Below are 14,827 nucleotides of genomic sequence, written 5' to 3'. Positions count from 1 at the left end.
ATAGGCCTACACCTTGATCCTGAGAATCAGGTTGCTCTTTAAGCACACCCACAGTGTTGACATCACATTTGACTAAATGTAAAAAAAATAAACCTAAAAGAGGTATTTCCTGCACATACAAACAGTAAGTAAATGTCACTGAACCATGTCAAAGGAAAAACAAAACCAGCAGCCTTGCACTTAAACAAGAAACAGACTAATTAATCTGACCAAAAGCAGAGGCTCTCTCATTCCTTTTAAACAGTTTTTATTAAAAAAGAAAAAGGTAAGTTGGTTTGCAGGAAGGTCCCCACACGGAACACCTTCCCCTGAGAACACCAAAGCAAAACAAATCAAAAACACAACAGGAAATAACTGAGACAGCCATCAGACGTCCACGGCAGGGCAAGGTACAGGAGAAGTCGCCTCACTCCTGCCTTCTCACTCCGGCTGGCTGCTTCACTGAGCCTGAACAGCATACAAACAAAAAGAAAAGATAAAATATTCTACATAGCCACAGGTTATATAGAAACAACGATGTAAAGAATGTTCAGGATAAGGCATAAGGGAAGTAAAGAAAGAGGCTGTGGGTGAAACTATGTTGGTGTGTGAATGTGTTTATGTGTGTCTGGATATGTGTGTGTGTGTGTGTGTGTGTGCGTGTGTGCAATACGGGCATGTGTATGTACTCGGGTACCTGCTGGTCCTGCTGTGGGCCGGCTGGCTGGCTGGGCGTCTGTCCTGTGGGTTGGCCGCAGTAGGCAGCCTGCTGCCTGTAGTACTCAGCCCAGGCAGCGCTGTAGTCCGTCTGACTCCCACCACCTGCACCTGGGGCTGATGTCTGCTGAGCTGGACCTCCAGCTTGTGCTGTGAGAGACAGAGAGAGAGAGAGAGTGTGTGTGTGTGTTTCAGTGAGAGGGAGAGTATGTAATTGTACATAATAATATTAGTGTGTGTGTGCGAGTGTGAGTGTGTGTGAATGTAAGAGGCAAAAAGAGACACACATATACAACACATAAAAATTAGTAGAAAAGAGGACAGATCCTTAGAAAATCCTAATCCCCACATTAAGGGAATCCCATTTCCATGAACTCTACTCTCATGTGACTCCCTCACCCATCTTCTTGTAGTAGTCCTCCCAGGCTTTCGTGTAGTCAGCATGGCCGCTGGGCACCTGGTTCACCTGCGGCTGGGGCTGCTCTGATGGAGCCGGGGCTGGACCAGTCGAGGGGTTGGCAGGGGGCTGGGCAGGCACGCCCCCTGGTGGCTGCTGGTAGTACTGCGAGTAGTAGGCCGCCCAGGCCGCACTGGGGTCACCTGCTGCCCCTTTATCTGGGCAGACACAGAGAGGATTGGGAGATGTGGAGAGCAGACAGAAGGAGCAGAGCAGAGAGAACGTGTAGAAGAAAAGAACGGTACCCGAGATACTTTAAAATGAGATCAGAGGGAGTAGCATAAAACTACAGGTGAGTGAAAAGACTACGACGGGTCACGCCAGTGGAAACACTAGTGTGGGTGAAATGAGCCAAAACACCAGTATGAATGAAAAGAGTGTGGAAAGACTAGCATGGGTGGGGTGAGAGTGAGAAGATGTCCCAATGAAGTGAATATAGAGACCAGACTGAATGAGGTTAGTGGCAAACTAGTGGAGATGAAACTAGGACAAAGGAAATGGACAAAGCCATGTGACTGAGGTTGGTGGAAAGACCAGAGATAATGAGGTTAGTCAAAACACCAGTATAAATGAGGTTAGTTAAAAGACTAGTATTACTAAGGGTAGGTTAAAACAACAGTATTAATGAGGTTAGTTAAAAGGCCAATATTAATGAGGTTAGTTAAAAGGCCAATATTAACTAGGCTAGTTAAAAGACCAGCGTGGATAAGGTAAGTTAAAGGCCAGCATGGATGAGGTAAGTTAAAGACCAGTATTAATGAGGTAAGTTAAAAGACCAGTATTAGTGAGGTTAGTTAAAAGGCCAGCGTGGATGAGGCAAGTTAAAAGACCAGCGTGGATGAGGTTAGTTAAAGACCAGCGTGGATGAGGTTGGTGGAAAGACTCACTGGGATCATGGGGTGTGGGAACCTGCCACTGCTGGTAGCCACTGTTCCAACCTTGGGAAGGGAAGTGGTATGGAGTTGGTGGACCACTGCTGCAAAGAAACCACACACACACTCATGAACATGAACTAATGGTGATTAGTCTCTAGTTGTCATCTCTCTATTTGTTATGTATAACATTTCAAATTCAAGCTGCAACGTGAAGTTTGCGCACACTCTCCCTCTCACTGGGGCTTTTTAAACAGCTTATTCGAGGTTGGAATGTTGAGCCGTCATTTCGCCTTGCCGTTCTGTATAAAAGGTACAGTCTGAGTCTGAACATCGCTATAAATGTGAATGACTTGCAAACCTGCCGACACTAAGTTCCCCTGTCATTGTTTCTGAGCATAATAGGTAGGCTAGTTTATTTCCGACACATATGTTGGTGGTGGTGATAATCAGTGGCGCCTGCAGCCGTACGGCTGTACGCACTGTGCGTACCTTCTGCTACGCGAGAAAAAAAAAAAATAAGGCAGGAAATAAAATCGGAGTACGGACAACTAATGCCCAGCGTTGACGATGCAGATACAGAGCTGGAGCTGTGGAAACAGCTAAATGAGTTACAGCCAAAACGCAGTTAGCTTTGTCAAGCCCTGTAAAGTTCGGCAAATTTCTACCCAAACATTCATTGCGTCCTGAAGGTCTTGTTGACCATGCCCGTTTCCTCAGCGTCTGCTGAGGGGTCATTCAGTTCAATGAGGCGTCTTAAGACATATCTACGAAGTACGGTGACTGACAAAAGACTGATCGTTCTTGCTCTCATGAATATTCACACAGATTTGGAATCGACAGCGAAGAAGTACTAAAACAATTTGATGCAATATAGCCCATTATTTGCGCGGGTTTTTTTTTTTGGTGGCTCTGTGCGCAGTGGCGGTTCTACATGGAATTACGCCCCGGGCGAAACTCCCTCCGAAGCACCCCACTGCACAACCCTGCATTTAACTCATCTGGAGAGGCACTGAGATGTAGACCTACGTTTTTTTTGTTTATTAACTAGCATTACCCTGTCCCTGACAGGGCAGTGTCCTAGCGTAGCTATGTCAGTTATCGGACAGTGTCAAACATCGGCCATTCTGTTAAACAATCAAAATCCTAAATTTAATAATGGATTAACAATCGATATATTCAGTTTAATAATGGATTAACATGACAACGTGAACGTTTGCCGTGAACACGCAGTCCGATAATTAACACCGTTATGATAACTGTCTAGCTAGCTAGCGCAGCTAGTGAATAGCTAACGTTAGCTAGTTTTAACCAGAGATAACTTGCCTAAGCCTAGCATACCATCAGCGGTGAAAGTAAGCCGGTACTGTCAATGACAATAAAGTGAATCATGAGTATGCCTATAATCATGTATGCTTAGTTGATTACTTTAGCAGAGGAAAATTCCAACCTAACAAGTTCCATTTGGGAGACCCAGAGGTGAACTGTCCCCCGCGCCCCCTCCCCTTCCCCCTTCTCACACAAGATCTGTGCACCGCACCTTCTTAGCGAGCAGGGGCGCCTGCAGCTGCAGGGGGCGCCAATTTGCCAATTCCCCACAAAGTGATATGATAGATACTAGAAAACCGCTTCGCGGCCCAGATGATGATTTTTGCTCGTGCCGCCCCCCACATGTCATGAAAAAGTGCCCCCCGGGCGACTGCCCGGTTCGCCTGTGCCCAAAACCGCCCCTGTCTGTGCGTACCTCACAATTTTTTGATAATGATGGGTTTCCCTTCTATCTGCTGGGTATCAATCCAGGGATGGATTACCGAACGGGCCTACCATGCCCAGGCCCAGGGGGCCCCTAAGCCAGAGCCTCTGCGTGAAGTCGCTGTTATGCATCTCTTATTTGTGGTGGTGTTCTAGTGCAATTTTCAGAAATATCCAAGTTCCAAGTGGTCTTGAACGTGCCACTATAGGTCAGGCTAGAAACTATGTTAAACGCCACACCATAACATTGGCATGCTGTCGAAACACACACATTAGGAGCAGCATCATGCCAGCTTTGTTTGGTTCAGTGTAAACAAACACAGTCGTCATAACAAAGTGTTTTATTATTGGTGATATAGCGGAATCTTTGTTTAAAAGGGACTTCTCTCTCTCTTTCACACACAAACACACACAATTGTGAAAGTGCCCTGACTTGCTACAGCTGCCACGTGTGCTCTTACAGTGCCCTCTTGTGGCCAAATCTGAATAACATCAAAATACCAAGATAATAGTCAAATCAAGACAATTAAATACAGCCAGACCAAAAGTACCTAGAAACCCTTCCACTTTATGTTTACAGTATAGGCTGTTACGTAACATCAAGATCTTTTATCTACTACTTGTAATTGGCTTAATTCAAATGGTGCAATGCGGGAGGGCTTTTGAATCTGGCTTTATGGGACAATGTTCTACTAACAGTTATCTTTAATATACCGGTATTTGTTTGTTTGCCATGAATGTATTACAAACTTCCTTCCTTTTTATTCCAGATATCAGTGCATACAATACTATCACAGCCATAACATACAGGTCCTGCAACTCTTTAAATATCCTTTTGGACATCCTTCCTTGTGGGACATTGCGCTATTCCTTACTAGACATTGTAGACAGATATGGTCATAGTGGACAGTAGAGGACAGCCCTGACATACACTGGACTGCCCACATATGGGAAAGTAAAATCAGCGTAGCTGTGCAGATATATGCCTACCTGTCTTTCAGAACATCAGTCTGCAGTTCTAAACACCACCCCTGACTCCAGATGCCTAATCACTTGACTGGTCTAAGTCTGGTCTGGACTTCCCGGGGATGTTACCCTGTGTTCCATTAACTCAAATACTCATTTCAGATGAGTCCTGTCCTTAAACTCACTGTTAGGACTGCCACTTCATCCAACACAGGTATATTTATGTGATACTATAACCCTAATATGCCCTGAGTAACCCAGCACAGACAAGCACAGCTCCGGACCAGCAGCAGTACTCACGGGGGGCCAGGAGCGCCAGGGTTGTAGGGATTGGGGTTGTAGGGGCCCATAGGACCAGAGGGCCCGGGGCCAACAGGACACAGAGGACCCTGAGGAAGAGAGGGGGCACAAGATTAGACGAGTTACTAGTCACAGGGGCCGCCTGTGAAAACAGGACTGAAGTGAGGTTGTTAAAGGTGCAACATGGGCTTTAACGTCAATGCTTCTAGACTTACAAGAGTAATATCAGAAAGCTGAAAATACAACACATCCCAATATTCCTGTGCTCTGTATAAATATTATTTGATGGCTTATGCCAGTGCATTTTATTGCATCTGCGTTGCATTTCTTCTGTCCTGGACAATGTCAACAAATGTGTAAAAAAAACATCTGAACGTCACACAGATCTCTCCCAAGAATTAGAGCATCACAGAAATATTTCACTGTGTGTGAAGAGCTGATCACTAGTGTAGTCCCACATGTCTCATCCCCTCACCTCGATCTTGTCCTCGATGAGCTGCTTGGCGTGGTCGATCTGCTGGGGTGAGCCCCGGATGATGAACAGCTTGAAGTTGGGGTCTCCGTTGGGCGGAGGCTGGTTGGAGATCTCCACGAAGGCACCAGTCTGCTGGTTGATGGCCTTCACGTTCTCACCGCCGCGCCCGATCACCAGGCCACACTTGTGCGCAGGGACGGAGAAGGCCATCTCCCCGCCTGTAGGCCCGCCCCAGCCACCCGGACCCCGATCTCTGCCACTCCCACTGGGGGGCATGCCTGGAGGTCCAGGGGGGCCCTGTGGGGTGGAAGGCAGTCATTGTTCACACACTCACTCACTGCATTTTCAAAGCATTTCATTTTGTCGTCTATGAAAAGGTAAATCTCATTATCCACCCTGCAGTGTTGTGCTGCGTTTACAGATAGTACACCCATCTGTGGATGGAAATTAGCCAGCAGCTGAAACCTGCACAGTATCCCTTCTCCCTGACAAATGTGTATTGTGTTAACTGAGAAGAAGTCAACTACAGGCAGCTGAGGAGGGTTCTTGTTCCTAGTGAACACTCTCATACCCCGTGACCTTCGTCTCGCACGCGGACGCTCTGCACCAGGTCGTTGATGATGCTGGCAGCATGGTCACAGCATTCTGGCGGGCCCATGATGTGGGCAACCTTGTCCAAGCCCGCACCATCATCTGTGCGGAACCACCGAGGGGCGACAAACACAGTTAACCCTCAGGACCACTTCAACACAGTTACCTTCAGGACCACTTCAACACAGTTAACCTTCAGGACCACTTCAACACAGTTAACCTTCAGGACCACTTCAACACAGTTAACCCTCAGGACCACTTCAACACAGTTCACCTTCAGGACCACGTTAACACAGTTAACCTTCAGGACCACTTCAACACAGTTAACCCTCAGGACCACTTCAGGCCTTGTTGGCAAATGTGTGGCCAAAGTAGATGATCTTTACCTGGTTTGAACTGTATTCTGACACCGGCATCGTTCTGGATCTTCTTGATCATCTCGCCGTTGCGGCCGATCACGACACCGACGGAGTGGCGAGGGACTGGAATCTAGAGGCCAAACAAGAGATTCACCAAAACAAGAACCTCACCACACACTTCACCACCAATTTATTCTGTAGTGTTCGCTTGGACTCACATCTATGCCTCCGCCTCCCATGCGAGAGCCGTAGTCGTTTCGCTCTCCGAAGCCAGGCTGGTCCCTTTCTCTAAGGATCTCCATGACCAGCTCCTTGGCTTGCTGCAGAGAGGAGAGACCACAGGGGTGAAATGAGAGAGCGATGGAAAGAGAGGACACCAAATCTCCACCAACCGGCACACCTTTACCCTCAGTATCATTGTAATGGCAAATTCTTGAGCCAATAGATCTTTCCAGAAGATTCAATAGTTTCAATTCACTATAGGAACATGGTGGGAGTGGAGACTAAAATTAATGCGACTCACCACCTCTGGATTATAAATTATTCAGTGTTACTATGTTCACGCCTAGCACTTATCTTGGCCTACGTGTGAGTAAGTGCTTTGCCATTTTCACCTTCGTTAGCCAGATAAAGTGCTGGAAGTCAGATCCACACCTGGACTTTGTACGGCTCCCCAATAATGCGCAGAGGCTTGTCAACGTTGGGTCCCTGAGAGCTGTCCTGAATGAGGATCATTTTCACTCCTGCTTGCTCCTAAAGTACACATACACACAGACGCACACCCACACACAGACAGAAAAATACACAAGTACACACACGCACACCCACACACCCAAACACACACAGATACAAATACATGGCCAATAAAGCGCATATACATATACACAGCTTTTACAAAATGTCTGTGATCACCCAAAGAGAATAATCATACTGGCTCCACTGGATCACACTGCTGACTGAGGGTACACGACACACTAATAACACACTCAACACACACCCTCACTTTATCTCTCTCTCTCTCTCCCCTTGTACCTGCAGCTGTTTAATGGTCTCTCCTCTCTTGCCGATGATGAGTCCAGCTTTGCCGGCAGGGATCATCATCTCCTGCACTGAGCCGTTCTGGCCATTGGTGGAATCATGGAAGGAGGAGGGGGGAGTGCCCCTCCCCCGTGACACTATCTCATCCAGCAGCATCTTGGCTTTCCTGGGAAATAAATAGTCAGCATGAGTTAGTTAGCATCAGTGTATGTGACCTACTCTGGCTATTTGTCACAGTACTGCCCCACACAGAAGCACATGCAGATGAAAAACGACTTGTTATGTTTCCCCATATGTGTGTATACAAACATCCACCTTGTGAAAATATAAAAGTAAAACACAAAACAGTAGAACATATGCCAACAGACCCCTGCGCGCGCACACGCACGCAAGCACGCACGCACACACACACACACACACACTCACATAAATACACTTACTGTATAGAGTCTGGGGACCCTGTGAGGGACACACTCCGCTCGGGCTGACCTCCGCTGTCTGAAAGGACAAACCCATACAGTATAATGGTAAGATTAGACTTTGCATGAGTGGTCCTAATCTTAATAATAATCTTAATTAATCAATGACTTAATTAACCTCCTTGGCAAAAATGCAGGTGTATCTCTGTAGGGATCCTTTCCATGTTGTCAGACACTTATAATAACATTTATGATCAGTGGCGAAAACAAGCGGTTTACTTTGATGCAAATGCTTGCCTAATTGGATTCTTTTGGATTTAGCGGTTTAACCCAATAGTGGACCGATTTCGATCATGTGGTGTCCCTATTAAAGTTTTGGACCTAAATAGATCTAAAAATAGGACCCAGATTAAAACAACCCTAAAGATTTCCTTTAAAATCAGATTGCATGACTGAATAAATAGAAATAAAATGTCCTTAAGGGAACTGAATTAGGCTATATCATCCTAGTCAGAAAAGAAGCTGTATAGAATTGGAAAAGAAAATTACAATTATAATTATTTACAGTTCAAAATGAAGGACAAATCAATTTGTTGACATTTAATTTTGAGACTAAATTTGCCTGAGCACCACCTTCACATGGATACCTACTGAGAACCTACTCATGTCATATCAATATTAATATTAGCATTATTGTCCAATGATTAAGGAATATCAGTATGTCTTTATTCAAGAAAATAAAAAATACTATTAAAAAAAACCCACAATAAATGCCAAAAATAAGCATTTGTGTATTTTTTTAACTTCAGTGATTTCTTTAAATTAGATCTCTGACCATTGTCCAGCACTGACAAAGTAGGGTATGTGTCCATGGATACTAACCTAGCCCAGGTTTAGCGCTGACTCTGTGTTATGTAAGTGAGCAAAGCTGCTGTCTGGAACGCCCCTCTGCTCAGCACATCCTCTGCCCCATCCTGCTCCATCTCAAGCATGCTATTTTACCTGCGGCTATCTGGACCTTGCACCCAGAGTCCTGCTGGATCTTATTGATCTGCTCTCCGCCGCGTCCAATGACTAGGACCAACCACAAAGAAGATGAAGGAAGGAGAAAGTGAAAATGGGAAAGCAAGGGAGGATTGCAAGGATTGTATCTCAGTAATACCCCAAACAAAAACATTACTTCCACCCTGCTATAGGAGCAAGGGAAAGGCATGAGGAGTTCTCATAAAAGAAAGGCACATCATTCTGACTGGAGTCTAAATAAGAGTGCCAAGGCCAAATGCCGGTTTACCATACTCAATAATACTGAATATATTTTGCAGATGTGCATGCCGTAAACAGAACACTCACTGAGTCCCACCATGCTGTCAGGTACACTGTACTCTTCTGTGGCGGTGGCTGGCCTGACATGAAAAACAAAAAAAGTTTTGTGTGAGGACAGTTAGATAGTCTGAGGAACATATGGTTGATATGTTCAATATGCAATATGGCAAAGTCATTAACACAAAATACAAGAGTTTTCCTAAAAGAGAAATAAAACATGTTGTGCTTAAAGGTGTGGTGCGTGATTCTAGTCCATTACACTTTTTGTCAAATTCAGTGAGCATCACAAGCATATTCCCATTTTATTGAGAGATCTAATGGGATCTAAGTCTGCACTTCTGAAAGTTACAAACGATCTGCTGCTCACCCCACTGACTCAAAGGGCTGTTCAGTTGGTCCTGTTAGACCTGACTGCTACCTTTAATACAGTGGAGCATTGAGGCCTCCTATTTAATCGATAGAACCTTTGTGGTAAATACTGATGGCAACTTCTTCAATGTTGCCCCCCTCTCGTGTGGAGTTTCCCAGGGTTCGATATTAGGTCCCTTTCCGTTCTGTTTATTGCCCCTTGGACAGAGGAAGCACTTACTTATCATTGCTATGCTGATGATGCCCAGATTTATTTCCCCCATAGGTCTGGTCTTGATAATTTAGACTCTCTTTTTGACTGCCTAGATGATATTAAGTTCTGGATGGGTTATAGCTTCCTGAAGCTTAATGAGAACAAGACAGGGGTTATTATCTTTGGTCCCCCTACTGCCAGTGCAGACATTAGCACTGTGCTAGATCCACTTGCACCATACATAAAGCCTGCCATAAATAACCTTGGGGTGTTTTTTGACTCAGAATAAAAATTTGACAGAAAAATAAATTCTGTGGTAAGTGCCTCATTTTACCAACTGAGCATAATAGATGAAGTGATGAAATTCCTGTCCCCTAAAGATTGTGTGATGGTGGCCCATGCTTTTATTTCTTCCAGACTAGACTATTGTAATGCACTATGGTTTGCACTTGCACTGGTTTACCTTGGTCTAATCTAAGGGTGATTGGGCTTTTACTATTTTTTGGTCCTAAATTATAGAATAGCCTTATACCAGATCTACTGACTGCTTTTAAAACTAGACTAAAAACATACTTTTACAGACTGGCATTCCCTGGATTTGAATCGGGTGTCATGCTCTTTTTAATCCAGTCTGAGGTTCTATTTTAATTTATGCTCTTAGTTCAGTCTGAGGTTGCTCTATGGTTTTGGTCAAGTCTCCTACTAATTCTACTTGTTGGTCTTTAACTGTGGATTACTCTATTAGTGCTTTCATTTGATTTCCATTTTTATGGTTGTATTTTGTTTGTATTATTTTATATTGTATTTATCTCTTTTTTTATCTATGTATTTTTTACTCTTTTACTACTTTTACATTTTGTGCTTTTCCTACATCACTTTTACTTTGCTTTTTCATCTAAGTTTTTAGTATTTATTTTTATGCTATTTTATCTTGTATCATTTCCATTCCAACAATTCTTGTTTAAAATGTATTATCAATCTATTTACCTTGACTGGAAAGAAATGGTACAACTCCTGTTATTTTTAAACATGCTATACAAATAAAGTTGACTTGACATTCAGCGCTTTTCCATTGTAGGAACACAGTGGAAACGTCAGCTGATATATAGGCTTTAATTAATCATAGTGGTGCTGCTATGTTAATTTATCAAGTAATTACAGCAGTCATGAAACCGGTGTCTAGCCATTATCATTCCATTCCAAAACAATTGTCTTTTTTTTTTTTTTAAGTTATTCTTAGGTTTACGGTGTCAACTGACTTCAATTCACTCCATTTGAACTTACTTGCCCAAATGTCCTGGGCTGTAACAAAGATTTACCTAAATGCGTTCATAGAGTGTCAGGTGTGGTAGTGTATTATAAAAGTGCAATGGTGTATGCATGCCAATGGCGTGACATAAGGACATACATTCATGCGAATAAGTTAAAATGGAGTAAACTGAAGTCGGATAGCTTGACACTGGGGCCGTGAAGACAAATTGAGTGTTAGTAACTTTGTAGCAAAATTCAACTGTCGACTCAAACTGGAGGTAATCCTAACGTTATACAGAAAATATCTGGTTTAACGTTAAATGTTGGGGCTGCCTAGAAAAATATATCATCATTTTGTCATGCTCGGAAATGACATTGCGATTGAAGGGCAAAATATTATGTCACTTGTAGGTCCGTAGTTCCTGCACTGCAATGGAAACCGAAAAAGGGTCGATAAACGTTCACGCCACCTGGTAAGTGCCCTGAGTTCAGGCAGTGGAAAAGCGCCTGAGCTGGCAGAGATTTAAACCATGAAATCCATTACCTTTGCTGGGCAAGAGCTGCCAATTGGGCTCCAATGGCTGTGGGGGACACAAAGAAAGAGAGATCAGACCAGGAAATGCTGGCAGTGGATCACAGCAATAGCTGAGGAGCAAAATTAAAGGAAGAGACAAAGGGGGGCAACTGAAAGGCAAAAGCAGCTCCAATAAAGAGATATGGTCAAATGGATGGGGCATTGTAAATTAAATGTGGACATATAACATTAAAAGAAGACATTTACCGAGAGCTGTTGCTGGATCTCTGTCACTCTGGGATGCCATTTTCTTGCTCTCTGGCTGGTCTGTGGCACAATCAACCCAAGAGCATTACAGTATTAATTGAATTCAGTTTCAAACTCATACTCCTGTTCAAATGAACAGTATGTGTTAACAAACATCCCAGTCAACAGTAAGCTCAACAACGCCTACAACAGGGCTGTTGCATCCATGTGTCCAGCTTCATACGTTTAATTTAAAAGGGTGACAATCTGCACCAGTCATTATAATGATATTCCATGTATTCAATTATCTATGCAAGGACACCTGTCTGCAGTTATCATACCTGAATGACATTAATTTACAGTAACACATAAAAAAGTGCATACCGAAACCAGCCCACATATATAGGATGGGTTATTATTTGTGAAAATTGCGTTCAAGTTTTACATGATTACGTATGGAGAGGGGACCAATTGCCTCAAAGGGGTTCTGTACGCCCAATGTTTGCTGTATGTCCATTTGTCAAGAAAGATCTCAGCAAATAGAAATTGGGCTTACATACTGCCCTTTACCTGCAACCCTAAGGCACTTCATACATATGACTACAAAATGAAAGAACCCAAAGGCAGGTGTTTCAATGCAAAGACAGTCCATTGTCTTCTTTACTCTGTTTTCCTGGGTGGAGCGAAATGTGTTCCTGTGAGACAGGGATTTCATTGTGCCTGCTACATATGCCAAGTGAAAATGAACACATTTGAAAACACCAGAAAGGAGAAATTAGCAAACATCTACGCAATTCTATAAATGACCATCATGATAATAATTACCAGTTTACAAACAACCAACTCTTCAGTTCATACAGTGAATCCCAATAAACTGGTACCATACCTACACTGGTAGGCCCAAATAACTAAGTCCACCGCCAGGTTTTTGCGGTGGGTGTCTAGAGGAGTGCGCTGAGGAGTGTCGGTTACCGGCATCCTCCAGTTGTCGCTTTTGCGTCACGGGGAAAGGGAAGCCTGCGTCTCCCGAGCTGGGGCTGATCATGGGTGGCCCTCCCGCGTCGCCCCCAATCTTTGCAGCTATCTGTTGGGTCATGAAAACAGGGGCTGAGGACACCTCAGAAGAAGATATGGTGAAAGGAGTGTTCCCATGAATACATTCTGGTTAACACATTCATCTCTGTCAACAGTCCCACTGCACCCTCATGCTGGTAACGACCGGAGTAGTTAAAACTTGACTTCCTGCTATTTATAGTCTCAGACTGTTGTGACAAGTCAACACGTGTAACATATAGGTTACATAGGTCAAAGATTCTAAGAAATTACAAGCTTAGTGCACCATATCACAAGGTTGTTTCTTGGAAGATCACATTTTAGGCCATATTCCAATGCCAGCACTTAGATGCACTGACAATAAGGGAGTGTATAAGTACAAACATAAATGGAAACTGGGTTTAAACCAAATAGTGGTCATATGAATGAGTGGAACACAAATCGGAAAAATGAACAGAGTAGACCACAACTTCGCGAAACAAATCTGTTTTGAGGCTATACAATTTGAATATGACTATAACGATCGCCTCGTGCGTAGCAGCGGTGGAGCAGCAGAAGCAACATCTTCTCAGAGGGCTTCAAGATACAGACGCTCTTTGAAAACAACAGGGGTAAAAGCAAGTCAGTGCTGCGGAGTGAGATGAGGTGTCATGAAAATAGCGCTACTGTTCATCGGTTCGACATCTGACACAGTGCGTCAGACCTGTGTAACATTAGTGCTCGTCGGGATCAAGTGATTCCGATATCGACATGTTGTAAGTTTGTTCACCTGCTAGGGACATTTAGCTCAATTTCAAACGCGAACTTCAGTGTTTCGTGTATAACATATAACGAATGCAGGACCTGAAGGGAGTTCTGTCATTATTATTTTTTTCTCGCTCGGCTGTGAGTAGTCCAAGTAAAAGTTGGTACAACACTCAATCACGCTATTAACTAGCTATTATTCGACAATACCATTACAGATAAATAATACGGCGGTAAGCAGGCAGGTGACGTTGCTTTGAGTGTGTACACATTTTGGCGACTGTCTGTAGCTAATGTTAGCTTGCTGTTTTTTGACAAGCACATACAACCTAGCGTACTAACTTAATAAACAAATAAATATTAACGCCGACCGTAAGGGCGAGTTCATTTTAGTTGACAATTTCTAGCTAGGTATATATACAATTACTTCCTCAGGTTACTAATTAATATCAATAAACGACTGGACACCTAACGTTATGCCTTCTCAGGTTTGCCGATATGCCAGCTTGCTTGCCAGTTCTCCAAGAATACATCGGTGAAACCTCGCATAACAGTTAGCTAGCTCATTTGCAAATAGGTCGATGTTCCCAAGTCTACAAACGCTAGACAACCTTACAGGACAAGGTTAAGTTGGCACTTTGCTGTAGCAGGCTAACAATCATGCTGTTGGACCTCTCCTCCTCTGTCGACCGCCGCTACACAATGCGCTTACCAAACACACCCCCCTCTCACCTGCCGGGCCCGCTGCACTGCATCTGCAAATGCATCTTTCTTGATTCCTCCACCATTTCCAATCGAAGCCTGTCCGCCAACAGGAGCTCCAATTCCCGGTGGCGGAACAGCACCGTACTCCGACATTCCGTTTAGACTGATAGTATCGCCGTAGTGTACTCCAGTCAAGCAAGCAGAACGCTGCGATGAGTTGCGCAGAAGCGGGAGCCCAACTGTCAAGGATCGGGGAGGGGCGAGGAGAGCAAGAGCGTCTGGACATTAGTCAGGTAGCCCACGGTCTGTCCCATTTCACTTACCGTTATGTCAACCAGCGTAGGTTTACAAATGGCAGAAATGTGATTAAGTCCGTCACTTACAAAGTGGGATTAATTATGATGTAGTGTATAGAGGTGTTGACGTTGAACGTTAATATTTAAGGCAAAATAGTTTGTCCATATTATTCAGAAGCAGCATCGATCTGTGCCAACGTGTGTGAGT

General features: G+C 44.0%; 1 protein-coding gene across 3 annotated transcripts; it reads right to left on the bottom strand.

The window, feature by feature from the left end:
* Positions 1-230: 230 nt before the first annotated feature.
* On the bottom strand, positions 231-14,767 carry LOC105898534 (far upstream element-binding protein 2). 3 transcript variants are annotated; one of them, XM_031570782.2, is made up of 18 exons: positions 14,351-14,767; positions 12,794-12,905; positions 11,843-11,902; positions 11,606-11,642; positions 9,276-9,328; positions 8,928-8,999; positions 7,947-8,004; positions 7,501-7,672; positions 7,123-7,221; positions 6,687-6,788; positions 6,496-6,598; positions 6,090-6,211; positions 5,519-5,815; positions 5,044-5,132; positions 2,041-2,129; positions 1,096-1,311; positions 677-846; positions 231-447 (listed from the first exon to the last, which is right to left on the bottom strand). In XM_031570782.2, the coding sequence occupies exons 1-18, from the start codon at positions 14,474-14,476 to the stop codon at positions 439-441; spliced, it is 1,986 nt and encodes a 661-aa protein (XP_031426642.1). In that variant the 5' UTR covers positions 14,477-14,767; the 3' UTR covers positions 231-438. The 3 variants fall into 3 exon arrangements, with proteins under 3 accessions (XP_031426642.1, XP_031426647.1, XP_031426650.1); XM_031570787.2 differs by having other exon boundaries at positions 2,041-2,126; XM_031570790.2 differs by lacking the exons at positions 12,794-12,905; positions 14,351-14,767 and adding an exon at positions 12,708-12,789.
* Positions 14,768-14,827: the final 60 nt, after the last annotated feature.

Source organism: Clupea harengus, chromosome 1 (genome assembly GCF_900700415.2).
Source record: "Clupea harengus chromosome 1, Ch_v2.0.2, whole genome shotgun sequence".
NCBI classification, from domain to species: Eukaryota; Metazoa; Chordata; class Actinopteri; order Clupeiformes; family Clupeidae; genus Clupea; species Clupea harengus.
The sequence above is the reverse complement of the archived record's forward strand: the minus strand, read 5'-3'. Positions and strand labels throughout refer to the sequence as shown.